This window comes from Rissa tridactyla, chromosome 3, assembly GCF_028500815.1.
Source record: "Rissa tridactyla isolate bRisTri1 chromosome 3, bRisTri1.patW.cur.20221130, whole genome shotgun sequence".
Classification (NCBI taxonomy): Eukaryota; Metazoa; Chordata; class Aves; order Charadriiformes; family Laridae; genus Rissa; species Rissa tridactyla.
In genome coordinates, this window is record NC_071468.1 from 116,712,908 (window position 1) to 116,734,983 (window position 22,076).

Genomic DNA, 22,076 nt, shown 5'->3' on the forward strand with positions numbered 1-22,076 from the left:
GCTGACTTTACATCTTTTCAAAGGTTTTTCACAATGGAAAGGATCACGGATTTTTATTTTTTTTAACCTGAATTTACTATGCATTAGGGAGCAGTTTACTACTAAACATATTTATCCAGTCTGCATCACCTTTTTTATTCATCCCCATCCCAAACTAGCTTCAAGCACATCTGAAGCACTAAAACTGTGAGGCCTGAAACCTCCCTCCTTAAAGCATGTAAGCATCTAACATTTTAGAAGACACCCTAAAACGGGCACCCAAGAAATGCTCATCCACTGACACCTAAGCTCCTGCCTTTGGCCTCTTACCTAGACACCTATGACTAGATGGCATAAAGCTGGGATACGATGCTTATGTCTGATTTGATCTCCATTGATGCGAATGGAAAATATCTTCCATGGAAGCAAGGGTGAGTTACAGGAGAGCAGAAACAATGTAAAATCAAATTCAAGGTTCTCATGTCCATTTTCAGGTTCCTGCCTCCACACTGTGCATGTGAGATTTATAAAAATAATAACAAATACATATGGAGATTATTTTTTTTATAGATAGGCAACCGCTGGTTTAGAGTGAAAAAACATCTGACTGCATAACATGTCACGCTGTAGCCCTGTACCAGCGGGTAACTTCTTATATAAACGAAGTTATTCTGATTCAGTAAGAATTCTGTTCTCGAAAGGAATGCAAGCAATAAACTAAATGAGGATTAAATACCAGATCTTGTCATCCTTCAATGCACTGAAAGACCAAAATAATCAAGACTTTCAAATCTTATGTCAAACTGCGCAGAGCAGAAAAGCAAACTTCTTGCTTGTTTTGGCACAGCAAATTCTTTACAGCTTATACTTGTTGTAAGTTGGAAAATACAACATTGCGTTTGCTAACCCAATAGATCATTTTCCTATCCAAAAAAGGACAGCTTCTTTTGTAAACTTACCAACTAAGGACCATTTTGTGGGAAGTACTGCTTTATCTAACTTCTCATTGTAAACAGTTATTTAACTTTTTTAAACTCTTCTTCAACAAAAGAATAATTTTGATGCTGAGTAATCAAGCATGTGCTTTGTCAAAAGAATAATATTTAAAGTTTTCTGATTATATGTAAAGGATTAAATACTTCAAGTAAAAAGGATGATATCTGGACATCAACAATTACATATGACTATAGTAGCAGGAGCAAAGTCCAAATGGCGCTTCCAGTATTAGTCATTGTAGTTGACCCGTCTTAGTATGGGAGACTCCGGCTCAGAGCCTGGAGCGAGTGATCCCCTTGGAAATGATTCAGGGTAATCGGAAAACACCAAGAGAAGCCTCTGGCTTGTTACTATCAGTTAATGCCTATTGCTATGAGGAAGCATTTTGAAAGCACTGTCTGGGTCCAAGACAAGGAACGTTCAGTAGTGGCTGGTGACTGTGGGTGGCTGAAACAATTCAGTTGAGTCAGTCAGTGCTTACTGAAGATCAAGAACAGCTAAGCCTTTTCTGCTTGGGCATCTAAAGCCTGAGACACCCTAAAAAAAGTAATCACTACTCATGATTCCAACCACTGAGAAACTAAATTTGCTTCCAGGCCTCAGTAGTTAGAAATCTGGGGGGGAATTAAGTGAGAAATTCCATCTTGAGGTGAAGAAAATACCTGTCTGAAAATTATTGCACGGGTAAGCAAACCCAGATACTAACATCAGCAAGCTTTAATTCAGTTATTGTTTCTAAAGCTGTTATTACTTACACCTTAGTGGCGTTTAGCATGTGACACCTTCAGATAAGGGAAGAAGGAAAGAAAAGCCTATTTGTGAGCATCGTGATTGAAATGTTGGCTCTTTTGGCCTTTATGCTGCTATAACTTTACCTCCTTGTAGACACAAGTGAGATCAGTAGCAGTTCCAGACACTGTAAAGACCAGCGTACTCCAGAGCAGCACATCCAATGGGCCCTGGTGGCTTTCTATTTTGTGGTGGGACCCTGCAGTGTCCAGTAAAGTGCCCTCATGTATCAGAGACTGTTATGAAGGCATTCACGATTTGCTCAAATTTCAGATTTCCTGAGGAGTGCACTAAAGAGGCATTACAAAGTCTCCTCCCTCTACCGAGGCACCTCTTCTCCTCTGTGAAATTCAGCTGAAAGTGGTCAATGTTATAAAAAGTTGGGATGAGGGGACAGTGACATAGAACAGCCTTATTTGTTTAGAAAACTAGGCTAAAAACTAACTAACGAAGGCACTACCAGCCATACCTCATTATACCAAGAGGGTCTAAAACTTCTTCCTCTTCTTCCTCCTCTTCCTCTTCTTTTTTCTCCCCCTTTTTGGCATTTTCCACTGATGAAAGCTGTGAGATTAAGTCAGGTGTCTTCTCCTCTTTGAAAAAATCCAATGCCTCATTTTCTTCATCTTCTTTCTCCTTGTCATCAGGAATGTTTTTACCCTTGAAATCAACAGCACTAGTAGATTTTGTTCCTGCAAAATACAGTAATGGATGCAAAACCGAGTACAGAGGATAACAACTATGTTTTATTTCATACCTTGCACCTGTTCCTGATGGTTTTGTTTGGGGAATAAAGGACACAATCAGCTTTTGTGAAACTCTTTCAACATTCCTGACTGTCTCTTCTATCCACTGATTTGTCATTATACGTCTGATCTATTTACTGATTTAAAGTAGTTAAGTAGAGAAAGACAGAGGAAATGAACTTTATCGGAGACATAGCAGCGCGTGTCTCATCTGCTTATTTATGTTCCTTCTGTAGTCAATAGAAACAATAGGATTTCCACATGGTGATTCATCCCATCCAAGTAAAGTTGTCAGAGGAGGAGTTTCCCTCTGAAGTGCCTATTTCTCTCCACTGGCTACAGAGAGGTCATAAATACTCTGCTTAGATACAGGTGGGTAAATTTCACATAGCTAGCTGAGATAAAGTCCACTTTTTGTCACTGATTTAATTCATTTGGACTAAAATTAGAGCATTGGACAGCATGAAAAAGTTTCCGCAGCAGCTCTTCAATATACACTCAAAAATGAAGCCTGAAGTTCTACCTCCCTTCAGTATGCAAGATCTATCCAAATGAGTAACTCAGCAAACTGAAACATGCGCTTTGACCAAGTCTTCTCACCATACTTGTTATATGCAAAGTCCAGGAGAATGAGAACTATTCTTTGCTGTGGAGTTTCTGGATATTCAGGAAAGCAATTGAAAATAACGAGACTAGCTAAAAATAGGCTAGTGAAAACCGTGATGGATAAAATTCATGGTTTAATCCTTTTGACTGTTAAAGTAACATGGCATCGGAGACTCATCTCACCCAGCTTTTCATGCTTGCATCTGCCAAATCACCACGGGCAGACTTCATTGACTAAACGTGGGTGTCTACATTGAGCAAGTGGTCTTACGCTCCTCTTATAGGCAAGAGAGCACTGGTCAGGGCAGGCAGTGGATGTTCCGATGCTGCTTATCTCATCCACATAGTCACCTGTGTTTTACCGTGTTGATTCTCCTTGAACATCCCTGAATATATCGGCTATGTATGTCTCCAGCATCCCTAAGGGAAGCGTACACAACTAGTTTGAGGATCTGCAGTGCATGTACTGAATTCCACCTGGTTTGGTAGGCTAAGACTTATATTATTCTAAGGCAGATTTCAATGAACAGGTCACATTAATTGCACCCAATCTGTCCACAGGATAAAGACAGACCAGACCAATTCAGCTGTAGACATGTGTGCTATTGTTAGGTTAATCAACATGCAAAGGTTAATCAACATGAATTCTTGAATTCTCTGTGCAAGGGGTCTACTTTCACAAGAACGCTGCCACGGAAAAAAAGAAAAAAAAAATCCCAAACCTTATTAGCAAAAGAATTTTGCCAAATATTATGCAGTTTTGCCCCACTTGACTTCAGGAAGCTGCCAGTCTCACAGAACTTGTAATCTGGCCACACTTGACACTTTTGCAAATTCGGCTGTTCACACATGGTGACTTGCTAGCACTTTGCAACTTCACTTCCTTAAAACTAACGCTACGCTGAGAATCCTGCACAGCACCAGGCTGGAGCATTCCCTGCTCAGCAGCTCTCAGCTGAATTAAGAGCAGGGAGCCCATCTGTTCCATTCAATCGATGACTCCCTGCTACGCCCAAGGAACACAAGAAAGGGACTATATGTAAGAGGCAACAAGAGCTGGACATCAGGCTAAAGGAAAATTTAAAATAAAAAAAAAAAAGAGGCCAGAAAATGGGTTTAACTAATAAAGAATCTGCCTTTTATTCAAATCTTTCTCAAGATCAATAATTTGCTTTAGGACCCTCTTCTGCAAGGCCTAGCAATTTTATGAGGAATGAAAAACAGACAAAACATGCAACCGTTGCTCACTAAGAGAGACCCTGCACTGTCCTTTTAGGGTTCACCTCTCCACTGACAATATATGATTATTTAGCCTTCTAAATGTAGTTGTTCTGAATCACAACTTAGCTATATGCCTAAGGGAAATCAGAGACAGTGGGACAGATTCCTTCAAAGCAAGCGTTGTGGTATCAACACTTCTGAATGAGGTGCGTGTCCACTGAGAAGAGGAGAAAACATAAGCAAACATGACTGTGCAACACTGTAGATGCACAAGAGGATATTTTCAGTGACAGCCTTTATTCTGGCATTCTCTAGTTTCTGATTACCTCAGTCGAGAACTTAATAATGCTTTTATCATGCACATTCAGAGGAGAGGGGACACTCACATCTTTTCATTACCTAAAAATTCCAGTAACTCAGGACTCGTTGCTAGATCCTCATCTTTTGAGATGAATTTCATGATGTCATTGAACATAGCTCTTCGTTCACAGATGTCAGATTCCCCCACAAAGAGAACTTTTCTAGGCAAGAGTGGAAGAGAAGCCTGTGGATATCGTGCCGACAGCCTCTGGTAGAGCTCCTCTATCTCGCTGTACTTCTTGGAAACCTGCAATGAAACATGCTGCCTGGGTGAGTTTCTTTACAGGGGAGACATGAGTAGCAAAGCAGCAGTTTAAGAGCAGTGAAACATTAACCCTTGAAACTGAAGTGGAAAAACATGTATTACCAAGGAGCTTTACATATAGCCTAGTAAAAGCCTGTTATCTACACAGTGAATCCCCAAGCATTGCTGCTGGTCTTCTGTTATTAAAATCCACTCCCTAATGGAATTCAAGTTCCTTGCCGGATACCCACCGTTCTTTTGTCTGACTCATCAACTAATAAAACAGTGGGAAGGTCACTGCTCCAGATGCTTTTCTCTGACAGCAAAAATCGTCGTCCACTAAAAATGAGAGACAGGAGTGAAGAGAAGCCCAGCCAGGTAGGTATCTGATGGAGAAAGCAGCCTGAATCTTTTCACCAATTAGCCAGAAGACACATTTCTCGGCCCTCGTGGACTTCAGTGCCCTTCTGCCTGTTAAGGCCTAAAAAACTGGCAGGTTTGGTGCCCTGCAGAGCACATAAGGACAGAAACCGAAGGGCAAAGACCTCAGCTGACCCCTGACTATTCCATTTATCCATGAGAAAATAAAAACCAACAACTTGGCCAAGGCCTACAAAGTTCTCATACACAGAGAAGATGCCAACAGTGTATGGAGTCATTCCTTCTGCAGACAAAGACAGGAAGCCTGAGGAGAAATAAGGCTCAAGATATTAAAAGGAAAGCAATAACCACAGGAATGCTGGTTAGAAATGGTGTGACTTCTATGCCACATGAGCTTTTGAATTCAGTACCTTAAAAAAACAACACACAAAAACCACACAAAAAGAAAACACTCTCTCTAAGTGATGTTACATGTGCAATGGAGAGTGACTGTCATGCTCTGTGACTGTGGTATTATACAGAAAATATATTCATCATGGCCCCGTTATCTATGAATGTGTTTCAATGAATACAGAGTTAAGATTTTTAAAAAAAAATCCCAAAAACTAGTGCTAGTGGAATGCATACGGCACAGATCCTCTACTAGGGTCCAGCTCTTATCCTCCTGTAACATGTGTTGGTGAACTCTTGTGGAGAGAAACCTAATTAATACTGCAACATAAAAGATGGAGAGACTCCAGCACCACATCTTGGGATGGAAGAAGGCAGAGTTCTTCCACCAACACCGTGATAAAAGAAAATCAACCCAACAAAAAGCACAGAAGTAGAAGGGGAGCAAGTTATAGATTAACCCAGAATCCAAAAATTGCATCTATACCAGCAAAATAAACAGTATCAGGGCATATTCCCAGTTACTGGAACCTGAGAGTGTCTTTTAGGAACTTTATATTGTCTACTGGAACCTGACAAAGTCTGGCACAGTTTTGACTCTGGAAAGCTAGCACTCCTCCCAGTTAATTTTTCAGCCCAAAATTTAGCCTGGTGCAGAGACCATGCAGCAGCCATGCCTAGTAGATGCCTACTGCAGCTGGTAAAAAGTTGCATACTATGGACACAGCAAGACTGTGCTGACTGCCCTCCAGGCGAGGTCCTGACATTAATCTACAACGCCTCAACTAGTTTACTAAATCAGACGTAGGTATAAAGAGCAATAACCGCCTTAGCTTTCATGCTTCCCTGCCTTTTGCAGTAATTATCAACCAAGCTAGCTGATTTGAAAAATAGCTGCATTTCAGCTGTACAATGTTCACTACAGGTTCAGTGTCCAGTCACTACAGGTTCAGTGTCCAGTCACTACAGGTTCAGTGTCCAGTCACAAGAAGCAAGCAGCTCTATAAGATATGAAGCACAAAACCAAACCTGAGTTGACACGGAAATGAAAACCAAGAATTTTAGACTTGTCTCCTGTAAGCAACACAGGTAAGTGTGAGGAACACTGCTCTCAGGATCTGATATACGATTCAGCAGCCGAGCTGATGGCAAGGTGATGGCAATAAAGAGATGATCCCAGAGTAAGACAATCCACCCTTTGAAAGATACCCCAAAAAGAGAGAAATTCTGGAATTTCTCAATTGCTGTACATTTCTAGTTTGCTAGGTCCCATTAGCACTCTGAACAGGGTATGATAGCAGATTGCCTCCCAAAAATACTGTGTAAGAACAAATGTAAGGGCAGTGAGGTGTTCGCTGCTACTTTTTCGAAAGAATAAACAATATTACCCTCCACCCAGAAAAAAAAATCAAATCTGATTTGTGAAAAATGTTTAACATCTAACTAATTCCAATAATAGATAACAAATTACTGTCTGAAACCATTACAAGAGAGCAGCCATTCAACAAGACTATGCCAAACCAGCTTTAAGTTACTCAGAAAGTAACACTGAACTGAGACATATGAACTTATTTCTTTCCCCGCTTAATTTTCATTCCTCCTCTATCAAACTGTAATTTATTCATAAATCTCAATTTATGTCTAATTACACCATTGAACCTAAAGTGCACACCCTCACATCCTATTGCTAATTGAGCCTTTGTGAATCTGCGTGGGCTTTGAACACCACCAACCATAACATGCGACACAGCACACAAAGTGTGATAACACTATACCCAAAGCATACTAATACGCTACCCAAAAGGCCGCAGCGCACCACGCCAGCTAATTTCCAGCAGTGTGGGGATGCCCTCTGCTGGGATAACCTACCACGCAGGCAAGATGTTAAACCTCCAGCCCAAACCTTTCCTCACTTACCTAAGACCAAAGCTGGCCCCAGCAAGCCCCTGCCGTCCGCAGCTCCTTGCCTACTGTCCCTCTGCCTCAAGCCCTGGCTGCCGCTGGATCCTCTTTGTCTTCACTCATCTTTACCTTGGTTTTGCTGCTGGAAATGCAGCAGTAAGACTGGCTGAATCCAACAACCTCAGACTAATCCATTTAGAATCACAGAATGACAGAACAACTTGGGTTGTAATCATCTGCTTCCAACCCCCCTGCCATGGCAGGGACACCTCCCACTAGACCAGGCTGCTCAAAGCCCCATCCAGCCTGGCCTTGAACACTTCCAGGGATGGGGCATCCACAACTTCCCTGGGCGACCTGTGCCAGTGCCTCACCACCCTCATTGTAGAAACTTCCTTCTTTATGTCTGATCTAAATTTATCTTCTTTCAGTTTAAAACTGTTGCCCCTTGTCCTGTCACTACAGAACCTGGCAAAAAGTTTTTCTCCATCTTTCTTATAAGCCCACTTTTATATATTGAAAGGCTGCAATAAAATCTCCCTGGAGCCTGTCCTCCATCTCTCTGATCGTCTTCATGGTCTCCTCTGGACCCGCTGCAACAGGTCCCTGTGCTGAGGGCTCCACAGCTGGACACAGGACTCCAGGTGGGGTCTCACCAGAGCAGAGTAGAGGGGCAGAATCACCTCCCTCGACCTGCTGGCCACGCTGCTTTTGATGCAGCCGAGGATGTGGCTGGTCTTCTGGGCTGCAGGCACATACGTGGCTCTCCTTGCTCCAAAGCCGCAGCACAGAGGCACCGCAGGGGCCTTACACAGCGCTGGCCAGGTCTCACAGAGTGTATTTTCTCAGGTCGAGTCCCACATGTCACCCAGAGCATTCTCACACCTTTCCAGTCAGGAAGCACTGCTCTGCTGTGGCAATTGTGGACCCTTTCAATATGATGTCCTCTGACAATTTTCCAGGAGAAAGGCATACCAGCATGTAACAAAATTAAATCTTACTTTTCCTGGTTACCACTCACAACCCTTTGAAAAGACCTGATAGATCCTATGGCCCAAAATTGTCAGGATAAAAAATAAATGCTGCTCTAAAAAGCATTTTATCATTCCTATTAAGAAAACAAAAACTCATTTTATTAATATTCAAATATTTTTCTTCTGCTGCCTGTAATTCCTCTAGATCTTGATCCTCCAATTATCCTCTCCCCCTCCATACCTCTAACTCAGCCCTGTGAATACTGTGGAGCTAAACCCCCACCACCTGTAAGTCAGCCTGAGTGCACGCACTTCAAGGAGTTCTGTCAAGTCACAGTATCAAAGGCTCAATCTACATCACTTCAAAAGAGTTAATCATGCAAATACAGCAAAGCATGTGCATATTTGCCAGGTCAAGACCCTATTTGCCTGTAACAATTAACATCCAGCACAGAACTGAGAGAGAGACAGGGATGGGTTTGAATATTTTTTGCACCAGGAACAAATAAGTAAGTCAAATATGATCAAATATAGCTAGAAGGTTAAGAAAACCACTGGGAAGTTCAAAGTGAAAGCCTGAATTTTGCTGCTAATCCCTCAAATCTCATGCATGTGCCTTGCCCCCTTCTTCAGGAGAACCTCAAGCATGAAAGTACACACACCAGAATGCCTGTAGGATACGAGCCTGGGACTCTCAGATGTGTGTAGGAGAATTTGATCCCACTCAGTATTAATGGGATTTCATGCTTCCTTTCCCTAGGCTCCTTTTAATGCCCCATTTCTGACCTCAAACTTGTCTTCATATGCTTTATATTTACTGCAAGGATTTCAATGAAACGGAGGCCTCAGAGCGAGCTAACTCAAGCCCTTTGGCCAGCCAATGCACGTTAGTGAAGAGCACGCTTGATCTTGTAGTCTTACATGAAATATTTACGGCTACTGTGACTTTCTTGTTACAAAGCCCACTTCTTAACGCTGTCACAAAATGGAGGTACGGCAGCATTGCCCTCTATACAACCACCAGCTTTGGATTCAGGAATCAAAAGCATCCCTTCTCACAGAGAGCACAAACCAAGCTTTCCTTTGTAGACCCCCAATTCCAGCCATACCAGAATTAACGTTGCTTGGTGACCTTGTGGGTATGCATTATGGCAGATTTTAATTACACGACCACATGCTGTTCTCCCCACCTGTTTTGCCCAGCAGAAGAGCAAGCGCTCTAGTATTTCTTTTTAATCAACGTGAATTCTTAATGGCTTCTGCACCTATTGCTACACTGAGCAGGGCTGGGTTTTTTCCCCCTCACATCCGAGAGGTTATAATGTGAAGAAATTTATCTCTGCAACACACCTGTACGGTCAGGAGATAGCAACCCCAACACACAGATTTTGAGGCCCACAGAAAGAAGGCCAACGTATGCAAACAGGTAATGATGAAAACACAGATGAATACACACCCACGTACTTACACTCTCTCACTTTATGAGGATGACAGTTCTATAGTAAATTCCTCCCAAAAACGCGCTGTGCCTGTCAAAACACCAGTAGTTATTTGCTCAGCTTTGAAAAAGAATGAACTTCACTAACAAAAGTAACTTGTAAAAAAGAAGCAATTCAACTGGGCACAGATAGAAAGAGAAAGCACTACAGGCTGCCTGGATTTTTAATAGGGCTGGGAAGAGAGAAGTTAATTGCTAAACCAGGTAAGGTGTGGCTAGAAGAAATGCACTTAAGATAAACAAAGCCTTTTCTTCTTCTCACAGTAAAATGGCAGATCTACAGGCAATAATTAAATATCACCTTTGCAGCAGTACCTCTGATGCAGTACCAAAGATAAAACCAATTTCACTCTTTCAACAGGGCAAGAATATTCTGACCTTTGAAAGAAATGCAGCTGGGTTTCCCTTCAATTACCACATATATCCTCAAGGTTAAGCAGTTCTACAACCCATTTGCCCTACTTTACAAATGGCATTTTTTTAATTAAAAAATCCCTCCAGTTTCTAAGAATTTAGATCTGAAAGTCATCGCAGAAGCTAATGTCGTCTTCTGCTAATGCTTCACAGACATTTCCATTAGAAAGGCTATAATACTGATTTTTCATAGTCCCATTAAGGCTGGTGAACAGGGAACTCTGGATTGTTTAGACCCACAGTAAAGGCTAGTAACTCCACAGGTCAGATCTGAAATCTCTTTTTGATGTTCATCTGGTTTTGATCACAGGCCCTTAACATATCTCGATCCTGTGTGGTCTAAATCGCAGCCCAGAGATCACAGTTGGTTCAGAGGACGTTTCTATCCTGCTCACCATCCTTTCCAGGGGATACACAGCAGCCACCTGAGCTGCAGCACACCACTGCCTGCAGTTGCTCACAGCCTAACGCGCAGAAAGCCAGTTTCGCTGCTGCCACCTAGGGCGTGAGAGTGTGGAGGGCAGTCACCTCAACTGCAAACAAGTGGAAGAGCTAGACAAGGAAAATCAATTCAGCTAATATTTCAGGGAGAGAAAGATGGGAAGGAGGGGGAAGAAAAAGGCAAACACAGACCTGGTTCCTGAGGTAGCCAAAATTGGATTAATGTACCCAGAGACAAAGAAAATCCTACCATGCCTACCCGTCTTCTCTAACCTACCTGTCGTCTCAGCACTGTGACACTGGCTTCTTCCTCCAGCCTCAGATTTGATCATTTCAACAATAGCAAAAATAAGTTCCCTCTCCCATCCTGCTTGCATACTCGGGAAGGCAGAACAGGCACACAGATGTTTCATTTTCCTCATTCAGATGTCTCATCTCACTCCCTCTTGCTATACAAAATTTGATGTGTTCGACCTGCTGTCCAATGTAACCTCTTTCTTCTCTGCTGTTCCCCAGTGGCCTGGTTCTCTTACACTTCACCTGCAAACTCTCTGGGGAAGGGTCATGGTTCTTGTTTGTGCAGGTACAACATCCAGCAGAGCAGGGCACTATACTGACACTACGGGTGCAGCTCACCTCACCTTGCAGTCAGAGGGTTGGGATTTGCCTCCACGTTAAGAAAACTGCCTCAATGCAGGAGGTGTCAGATAGTCACTACAGTCAGTCAGATACAGTCACCACATTTTTGGCAAGATGTGACTGAAACTCAACTTACCTGAGCACAGGCAGCTAGTGGTACCTCGGATTGCGTATACTATCTCACCTCGCTCTGTTCCAGGATGGTGCCAATGCCTTTATGTCCTGTGTCACATCTGCCGGCCCTACCTATGCAGACATCTAGGATAACTTAGGGTCTCTCAAATGGTACAAGCCACGTATGTTAAGCAAAGTGGATTCCTCCCCACTGTAGATGCTCAGCTACATTCTTCTCAACAGTACTGCACTGACTGGGACAGAAGCTTAGAAATCTGCAGCAAAAGCAGACGTTAAATCATAGAGAGCAGGCTGTTCTGCGTAAAGACAGGCATCTCATGCCATCTGAAATGCTTTGGGGTATCCAAGAGGCTTGTGTGGGGCAGGCAAATATCACACAGGACCTGCAGGAGACCCACAACCTTCTGAAGGCTAGGTGGAAAATCCCAGGGCACCTCCGGTGATATAGTCAGTGTGCAACTTTGAGCCTTAAACATTTTAGCCTGGAAGTTGAAGCCCCCCGCCCCAGCTGTCTAAAATATGGAATGCTTTCCCTTTACGGTCAAAGAAGAGAGGTATTTCCAGAGGATGAGTCACCTCATTCCCCTTCTCCCTGTTGACCATAAAAGCAGGGACAGACTCAGATTAAAATATCCAACTTACAGAGAGATAAGTTAGGACAGGTGAATCTCTCTGTTCCTCCAGTAATACATACAGAAAAGACTCACTGGAATGAATCGATGCAAAGCATCCGTCCTCCAACCTCACAGCACACGGTTTTAAATTACTCTCACACACCAAACTATGTGATATATCATACTTAGCTGAAAAAAATGTATCTGGTGAGATAAATGTTATTCCTGTCAGACTACACCAGTTTTCTTCTTCATGAAGAATGAAATGTCAGGAGGTCTGACCAGAGAAGAAATCAGAAAGGTTCATTTCACTTGAGAAGAGCAACTAAGTACTAAAAATCCTCCTAGAGAGAGTTGACATGGGAACAGACGATCTCAGCAAGCAGAGGGGCCACAGTAGGAAGTCTGTTTCTCCTCTTTTCAGACAAGCTGATTTTATCTACTTTTTCTTAAATGAAGCAAAAGGCTAGATGACAATAGCCCAGTTTAACACCTCAGGGTTAGTCAGGTTCTTTCTTGCACAGAACAGCATGGAAATATTAGGAATATAAGCAGGCATTGCTGCAGAAAATAAGTGATCCCACATCCCCTTCTCTTATCTGCCCATGTCTGGCCCTTCCCCTGTCCTAAAACAAACTTTCATGGGGCTGTGTAACTCAGAGGCTCAAGAAACAGGTGTAAATTAGTACTAAATAAAAAAAACCCAAATACCCATTTTTCACCAGGACCTTCCTCAGCTGATGTTACAGAATAGCCCCATGACAATGGCACACAGAAAGAAACACTGCAGAAGTGAGAACAAGCAGTCAGGGACAAGGAGGGAGAACAGAACAGACTCTTATGCCACCATTGCTGCTTTTACCATAAAGTTATATATAGCATAAAGAGTGCAATAAATGTATAAGATCTCCTCACTGTGCACCTCTTCGCAACATTGACAGATGTGTTTTTATCCGCAAATCAGACTGTGTAAATATCCATTTATCAGCTATCTTCTACAGAGTGTGATTTACACTAGGGCTTATGGTCTACCAGGTAACCACGCGCTCACATTACTCCAACATTACGTTTATCCCCAAAACATCTTAGAATAGCAAATGCTCTAAGGAGTGCATCCCCTTAGAGTCCCTTTATAGTCAATGGACAGAGAAATGCGCTTCTTGTGAGTGATTCAGCAGACAGCTAAAGCAGATAAAATTAAATGTACCCTAAATGCACATTTTTCTATCGACTCAATAGACAGTCCCAGGTGAGACAGCTCAAGTGGACGTGCACATGCTATACATGACTTGAAACGGGTGAAATGGATCACATGTGCTATTTTCAAACCTTTACTCTGCAGGTATCATGAAAAAGACTATCCAACTCAATAATGTTTTATATAGATACTTCCTTTTCAAACTCTCTTACTAAGGACTTTAAAAACCATGTCAAGAATACGAGATCAAGGCTAATACGTCAAGGCTAACCTACTGTAAAGTTAATTCCTTTTATTGCCCTACATGATTCTCTCTCCATTCAAGTAAACTATTATATATTTTTTCATGCTAATAGCCCCAGTGCTGATACATATATGAGAGAAACTAATTTTGTAGCAGGACTTATAAAAAGCTTAATTGGTTTCTATTTGTTGACCCATAAGGCAAAATGCCTTAAAGGCAACAACAAATAGTCATTGTTGCTTTGAGTTCCTGGAATAAAAAGTTCAATTAATATATGCATAATATTCAGGTTGGAGAAATGGTACAGACTGTGTTGTCCTCCCAAGGACCTCGACCCAGGGAGTCTGTGATGACAAAGTATCTGCTACATCAGGACTAAAATAATCAAAGCTGATTAAAAAAGTGATCACTACCACAGCACTGATTAAACATTTACCATAAATTGAACTACATCTTCAGGCTTGTGCTTTGCTGATTTGAAGGCAGCCAGTCGGGTAACAACGACAATACGATATTCTACATGGCCAGACATCATCTTCCCACGGATTTCCTGGTATTCCGGCACTGACAAATCCAGCCCTGTGTGCGCATTCTGAATTTGCCTAGGGAAGAAAATACAAGTAGAGTTCAGGCATTGGCAAAAAGACTTCTAATTGACCCTCTCCAAGGATCCAGTTCAAAGCTTAAGAAAGTCAGTGCAAAGACTCCCATTTCAACGGAACAGCATACAGACCCTACCCCAACACTGTTCCTACTCTGCAACAATACAAATTTGGACTTGGCCTGCTTCCTATATTCTACCTCAAAGCACCTGCCACTGGCCACTGCAGACAAAATGCCTGGAATATAGCATTTCTGGGAACAGAAGATGGGGATTCATTCAGAACTCACATTCACTCACAGGAGCTGAAGATGCTGTCCTCCCCAGCAGGGCAGATGAGAAGATCCCAGGATCTCTCATCACAGCTTGTTTTGAAGCAAAGGTCTGTTCGCTACAATTCAGTTCACTACAATTCACGCCAACCCCTGTCCGCCTCTCCTTTGCCTTAGGACATCCCCAGGAATGGCAGAGACAATAGCAGAAAGGGGCCATGAAAGGAAGAAGGAGCTTGCTGGAGCGGAGGGACAAGGAGAGGTTTGTGAAGAGCCAACTAGGGAACTAGATTAAAGCCTGAAATACAAAGAGAAGTTGCTGGAGCGCCTGCTGGGCCAACCACGCAGTTTCCATCCATGAAGATCCTTGAGGAAAATTAGACAAACACCTACCAAGACTAAGCAAGTTAAAGGAGTACATGATCTCTTTGAGCTGCCTTCTGGTCTTGACTGCCTGACAGTCTTGCTGCCAAATAGCATAAAAAGTACACTAGCTAAAGTATCTCAGCTTTCCCACAGAAAATCCCACTGGAAACAAAAACACCTGTCCTTTCATAACCAGTTGAAGTAGACAAAGAATCACAGCCTTAACCTCTGAGAGCTGCCAGCAGTCAGAGCCACCCATGGCTCCTCTTGAAGGAAAATGCAAGAAGGGAGCTGCTGCATTTTCTTCTCCTGCCAGCTTCAGATCCACTGAACCGTTGCATCACCTTCCCCGTGGATTCCTACACAAGGAATTATCTAGGACATTTTTGCAAGAGGAATGCCAGGATCATATTATAGGGCTCAGGCATCAAGAAGTAAGACCAAGCAGCTGCTGTTGGGGCACAAGAGAATGGTACATTTAATGACATAGTCTGTTTCAATAGACTGGAAACGAAAAAACTGATCAGAGATCCTTTCCCCAAAGTTACCCCCACGCTAAGCCACAGCACACTCACTTCTGCTGCCGCTGGAACCACGTACTCTGCCAGAATCAGAAAGAAGTTTATCATCCAAGGCATTGAATGCTCTCTGAACATACCTCTAAGTGCATCCTTCCTATGTGTGAGTGAATGTTTTTTAATGAAATCAGAAAGAACTGTTTAAAAAAAACCAATAATTTTATCTTCATTAAATATTTCTTGTTTTTTAACCTTAGCCATATGGGGAATGTCAAGTCCCATCTTCCCTGGACTTCCTGTAGATTCCAGAGACGTCTTGTGGAAATTTTGCCTCTTTTTTTTTTGGAAGTTTAGATTTATTAACACAGATGCCCTTCACCTAAGGATACACAAGGCATACAAACTTAAAATAAAGTTTAAAGAGGTTTAAACAATCTAGTTTCAAACAAAGTTTCAAAAGACTCCTCTCACCATGTCAAAACCTGACCAGTTCTTTTGAAATTTGAGTTTTTCCAAGAAGGCAACCTCTGCATCTCCAGTACAAAACTGAATAAAAAGAGAGCTCCCATATCTCGAGATATTCTCTTTCTAAAGAGAATATCTCGAGAGTTGTCTATAAATCAGATAGCAACAAACAAGGACACAGGCCTGATTTTGTACCCAGTCCTCTTTGCAAGTCATGTTTAAAACATTAGGGCTTAAACAGCTCTACCGTCACCAAGATTTTATACTATTTTAAATGCCATTCTGTTTGCTCCGATTCTGTCCTCATTTTCTGCCAGCCAAGGACTTGACTTTACACTAACAGACAAAATTTTGTTCTCAGTTACATGTTGTCAGGCTGGAAACAGAGAATCAATAGTGCTTATGTATAAATACCTAGGTGCCTGGCTTTCACACAGCGGTCTGTTGAACCTGTAAGTAACAGTTGCTATCTGGAGCATTGCCTCCTTCAGTGGCAGCCAAAATGCTGACTCAAAGGACACCTGCCAGTAAAATCAGCTGGATCTGAGGTTTTTAGAAATGCTGGAAATGCTCTTCAGATGTGCAGTCACTCAAAAGTGCAGCTATGACAGCAAAAAGGTCTGTCGGATGGTACTCTGGAGTGACTTACTTCTGTTAACATAGCCACAGACAGAGTATAAATGACAAATTAACTGGCTTTTCACTTCTGATGTAAATAAAAGGGAAAAACACCAGTACACCATCCTTCCTGAATGGCCTTATTTAGCTTAAAACACCAACCACATACAGATGTACTCAGATGACATATCAACAACTTCAGTGTAAGAGCTGCTCCATCAGAGTTCTAAAAATGTCATAAAGTTAATAAGGACCTTAACACACATCCAGGGTTTTTGCTTTTAAAGTTGTTAAAAGCCTCAGCTAAAATGACTGTAATGGAAAGCGACTGGAGGGAAGGGGAATAGCTACATTTTTGTTTGTTTACTTTAGGCCTCCTGATCACTTTCATTATCATCTCTTACAGGAAACCTACCACCATTATATCTTCCATAGCAATAGGATTGTGTTTTTGAAAATATAAAAATTATTCTAAATGAAGAGAAATCAGCAGGGAGGCTGAGACAGATACAGCGTAATATTCAAAGCGCACACTAGTTCTTGGAATGCCTGACTTTCAAAATAAGCAGCCCCCAGTGTTTTAATTCATTCAATACTGTTGTTGTTATTCAAGCAGAAGCAGCACCTACAAATCCCAAGACAGAATATAGTTTCATTGCATTTTTCACATCAAACACAATTATTTTTACACTAGTATCTTTAAAAAAGAAGCAAACAGGAGAAGGCTGGTTGTTTAAACAGGACACACAGGCTTATTGCTTCCACTCCTTATTTAAATCTAGCTTGTGTATCTCTAAGTTACGCTTTTGTTTACAATACAGATGGTTCAGGGGAGACTTGGGCACACAGTTAACTTTCCTAACATGAACCACTTCACCTGAATACAAGGAGACCATTCAAACCAGTAAAACCGCGCTTGCACAATCTGATCATGCAGGATCGGCACGGGACCGAGGAAAAGGAGACTATATAAGGGTCAGCTGAACAGAGCAGTTTCCACAATTCACAAGAGCGCCACAATTTTTTATTCCTGTCTTTTGATTTGCATATAAGGTAGAGGTTTTTTATTTTAATTAATCTGCTTTCTGTGCTGAAAGGCCAAGATGGGAGAGAAGGGAAAGCAGCCGCTGCAAGCAGGAATGCAAAGTAAGGGATGCAAGTGCTGTGATCAGAGAAACTTTATACCGGTGTCTGTGCAGCCAGGAGAGTGGACTATGCACTTTCTGCCCTGGTAAAGTCAGCCCTATCAGCAGCAATCTCTGCCCAAAGGGAACCAAACTGCGACGACCCAGGTCATAGTAAAAGGAGGAAAAACTTGTACAACTAGTTTATTCATTAAGTGAAGGCAAAATATCCGACACAAATTAGCCAGCAAACTTCTTTATTTCTTGGTATAGTCTAACTACAAGTGTACAGATTATTATTTATAGCAACTAGGAATCCTATTCCCAAAACCAGTATGTATAAAGAGTGAAAAAGATCACAACTATACAGCTATCTTATCTCACAAGCTAGAAAATATATTCTTTTGCTAAAGCCTTAATCCCACACATATATAGATATCCAATTTTATCACTGAAAGCATTCCAATATCAGTGGGACACTTTGCAAGTGGTAAAGTCTATTGACTGTTAAATAAATCCAGGTGTTTAGATTTCCATTTCCAAGGGTAAACCTAATAGAAAGTCAGTCCTACAAAACATGCACGTGAGCTGTCAGATACGTTTGAAGGCTCAAGGCCACTGCTCCAAAGGAAGTCAGGCCCTGATAGAGCCAAACATTTAAGGATTAAAATAATGGCTGTGAAGTTAACGTGATTGAAATACTTGCTACTTATGTCCTAGGAGGTAGATGTGTGAGGCGAGACCTTGCTGAATCAACATTTCTGTTTCTCATGTCACATCTGATAGGGAACTGCTTTCATGTGGTCTCAGATATCTCACGGGCATAAAAAAAGAGAGAGAGCTATCATTTCTCTATAAAGATTACCACAAGTATTTTTTCTTGAGGCATTTCTCTTGAGGGTTCATTTGCCACATCTAGAAAAACACAGGTTTTAAAAAATTTAATGCAACTGGAAAAAGCACCTCTGCACCCACCTGTGGCATGGCTGCAAGAAGGTGAGAAAACAAAGTAAGGTTATTTTGCCCATCCCTGGCCTAACTTCAAGCCCAGTCAGGCTGCCCGCGGCCTGGTGGACACGAGGGACAGGCCGCAGGGCACGGTGGCGTTTGGGGTCAGCCAAAAGCACTGCCAATACCGCGCCTCAAAGACACCGGTGTACGCTTCAGGGCGAATTTTAATTCTTCCGAGCCACCTCGAAATACTGACAAGGAAAAGCCGTTTCTGGAGCACACGTCGCGTCCCCAGCAACGTGGAAGGGAAACGGCCCTAAGTTACCACAGGAGGAAAGGACCCAACGGCTGCTGTTACACAGGACGGGCGAGACAACTGTCATCTCTCCCGGCTGTGAAATGCCACAAAAACTCACAGAACCGCGAATTATCCGAAGTGTCCTAGGGCCAGACCAACGCGGCCCGCCTCGGCCTCCCCTCAGATCCGCCATCGCCCTCAGCGCCCGCCGTCCCTCGGCCTCCCCTCAGCGCCCGCCCCGGGCTCCCCGCGAGGCGCCGGCCGCGGCCCCGCGAAGGGAAGGCCGCTGCAGCTCCCATAGCGGCAGGCGAAGTTGAAGCGGGTGGCGGGACCGCTTCTCCCCCGGTACCTGGTGGTGACCAGCACGGCGGGTGCCGGGCTGTGCTGCATGGCGGTGGGAAGCGGCGTCGCTGCCCCACCCCGGATCGGCACCGTCCCGGGCGGAGAGGCCGCGTCCGGCCGTCACGGGGTCCCGCCTCCCACCCTTCCTTCCCTCGGGCTGGTAGCGGCCGCCCTCCCGGATGTTTGCCAGCGGACGGCTGCGGTGCAAAACGGCGGCTGGGAAGAACTGAGGGGAAGAAAACGTCCGGGCCAGGGGAGGAAAAAAAAAGCAACGCCGTAGTCGGCAGGATTCGAACCTGCGCGGGGAGACCCCAATGGATTTCTAGTCCATCGCCTTAACCACTCGGCCACGACTACACCGACGGGAGGCCGCTTTGGCACCAAACCTGCAGTAATTCATTCTGCGCCCGCTTCTTTCTCTCTGTATGGGACGAAAACATTCAAAACATCTCCCTGGTGACATGCGTGCCCTCCTCCCCGGTGGAAATAGCCTTAAAATAGCCGGCACGATGCTGCCGCAGACCGTGAGCCTCACTAAAAGGCTGCCCGGCGTCCGGGCGCCTCCCCCGCCGCCGCGCCTCGCCCTCCGCCGGGCAAAGAGCGCAGCCGGGAGCCGCAGTGCCCCGGCCGCAGGGCTGCTCGGTTCGCTCCAACTGTTTTTTTTATTTTGGAAAGAAAGCAGCAAGGAGCTGCTCCCTCTGCTGCCCTCCGCTGGCACCCACAGGTGGCCCGGCGAGCCCAGCTTCGTTTTCTCGCTTCTGGGTCCTTCTTCTTTCTCGGTGCATCTCTGCGCGGAGCTTCTGCAGGGAAACACCGAGAAAAAAAGCTTCGCACCGGGCACAGCTTTCTGCCGCCTGCTGCTCACGCTTCAATATCACGGCAGAAAACTAAGGAGATGGTGGGGAATATTAGAAAAACAATAGAAAGCAGATGCTGCATCAGTGCAGCCACCCCCCGAACAGGCTCTGCACCCTGAGTGGGTACGCAGTGGGTCCAGGGGTGCCCCCAGAGAGGAGCAGCCCCCTAAAAGAGAGGACCTGGTACATGGATAAAAGCTTTTCATCCCAGAAAGAAACAGCTGGACGAGCTGGGGATGTGATGGAAGTCTGGCAAAATCAAGAGAGCTCCAAAGGTGGCAGATATAGAATGGTCTTTCGCTGCTTCTGGTGAAACAAGAAGTCTGGAGCATGAAACTCGTGAGTCAAAACAAACAAAAAGGGGAGACTTCCTAAGTGGAGTTCCTTCCCAAACCCTGGTTGTTTTCTCTCTCTGGCTATTGCCACTGGAAACTTTTTGTTAAGCAGAGTGTAAATACCACTGCAAGGCTTCAGCCTTCCTGGCACAGGAATTGTGATTGCCAGAAGTGCTGCAAGCCGCTAGAAAACACTTTTGAAAGGTGAATCATTCTCATGTGGCCTCTGAAGGGTTAAAAAGCTCTGGGCTGGAGTTCCTGAAAGCATTTGTATATCCTAAATAGTTATATGTCTAAATGAGTTACTTCTCTAATGGTATTTTTATCCCTGTTTGGCTTCCTGGATAATCCAATTTATTCAGATAGTAATAGGAGTAAGCAGCTGGCAGTTTGCCGCCTGAGACAGCAAAAATAGAGCAGGCCCTGAGCCGTGAGCCCCCGCTGAGGCAGTGCTTGTGGCACTCGCTGAGCAGTGTCCATCCAAATGCTGCCGAGTGCCTGGGAAGATGCTTCAAAAACTGAGGCTTTTCTCCCCAAATAGAAGCATCTGCTTGTGCCCAGTATGTTACTAGGCTCTGTCTTTGACCTGGAGAGGTTATGTGCACTATGTCAGTATGCATGTGAAGAAGTCCAAGCACTGCCTATTTCTCTGATTTCTTAGCAAGTCTCATCATATGTGGGATTTTTACAAGTCCATAGCCTGTGTCGTCAAAGCATCATGTGGTTGGAAACTAAAACAAATGTCTCAGTGCTGATGACCTCTAAAGTTATGGAAAGAATCAGCTGACTTACCCATGAGTTTAGAGTAGGGTCTTTAATCAGATGGTGACTCTGAAGAGTGCATTTCTGAGTGAATCTCGGCATAAAAGGTGCACAAAAGTCAAACTCAACAGAAGCAAACTGTAATATGCCGTTAGAGCTGTCTGCTGCAGCTGAGCCTTTTTCAGAAGCAACCTCACAGAATATTTGGAGTTTGATTTCCGTATTGCTTTGGATGCTACATAGAAAATTTCGTCCGTTGGACCCATTATTTTTTTCTTTTTTTCTGGCAGAAGAGAGCACGTCAATGAGCGCTGGCCAGATCCTGCACCCAGGCCGTCAGGCACAGTGGCACTGATCGTCAGCGTAGCTGATTATCAATTGGAGATGTGCAGGGGAAGGCCTATGGGAGGATGTGCAGCAAATCTGAGAACTAATACCAGTAACAGTCATCACTAATGCAGGTACCATTTCCTACCAATATTTGTGTTACCCTCAGCTGTTCCTGTCACCCTCAAGGGTCTCCCTTGCCTCAGTTCAGTTGTGTATAAGCAAAGGAAAGAGGAAGAAACTCTCTGAAGTCTCAGGGCTCTTTTCTTTGGAACCGATGGCTTTTTTCCTGCTTTTTAACTCTCCAGTGTTGATTGGTTTAGTAGGTTGCTTGGTTTATTTTTATTTTTTTTTCTTCCTTTCTGGCCCCTCAACAAACTGAATCAACATATTCATGCAGTCGGTATTCAGTGTAATTCAGTAAATTATACATAGCTGCAGCATCTCTGTAACAAAACTATTAATGAAT

The 22,076-nt window shown here is 43.6% G+C and overlaps 1 protein-coding gene and 1 non-coding gene across 2 annotated transcripts in view; both read right to left on the reverse strand.

The window, feature by feature from the left end:
* HS1BP3 (HCLS1 binding protein 3) overlaps window positions 1-19,507 on the reverse strand; it is a 52,772-nt gene extending 33,265 nt beyond the window's left edge. The window contains exons 1-4 of the mRNA XM_054195931.1: window positions 19,334-19,507; window positions 14,208-14,373; window positions 4,737-4,944; window positions 2,234-2,456 (exon numbers count right to left, since the gene is read on the reverse strand). Of these exons, the coding sequence (XP_054051906.1) occupies window positions 2,234-2,456; window positions 4,737-4,944; window positions 14,208-14,373; window positions 19,334-19,374 (638 nt within the window). The 5' untranslated portion in view covers window positions 19,375-19,507. The remainder of the gene's footprint in view (window positions 1-2,233; window positions 2,457-4,736; window positions 4,945-14,207; window positions 14,374-19,333) is intronic.
* Window positions 19,508-19,601: 94 nt separating this feature from the next.
* Window positions 19,602-19,683, reverse strand: TRNAS-AGA (transfer RNA serine (anticodon AGA)). The gene has a single exon. It is a non-coding gene; the product is annotated as a tRNA-Ser (tRNA).
* Between the last annotated feature and the right edge of the window lie 2,393 nt (window positions 19,684-22,076).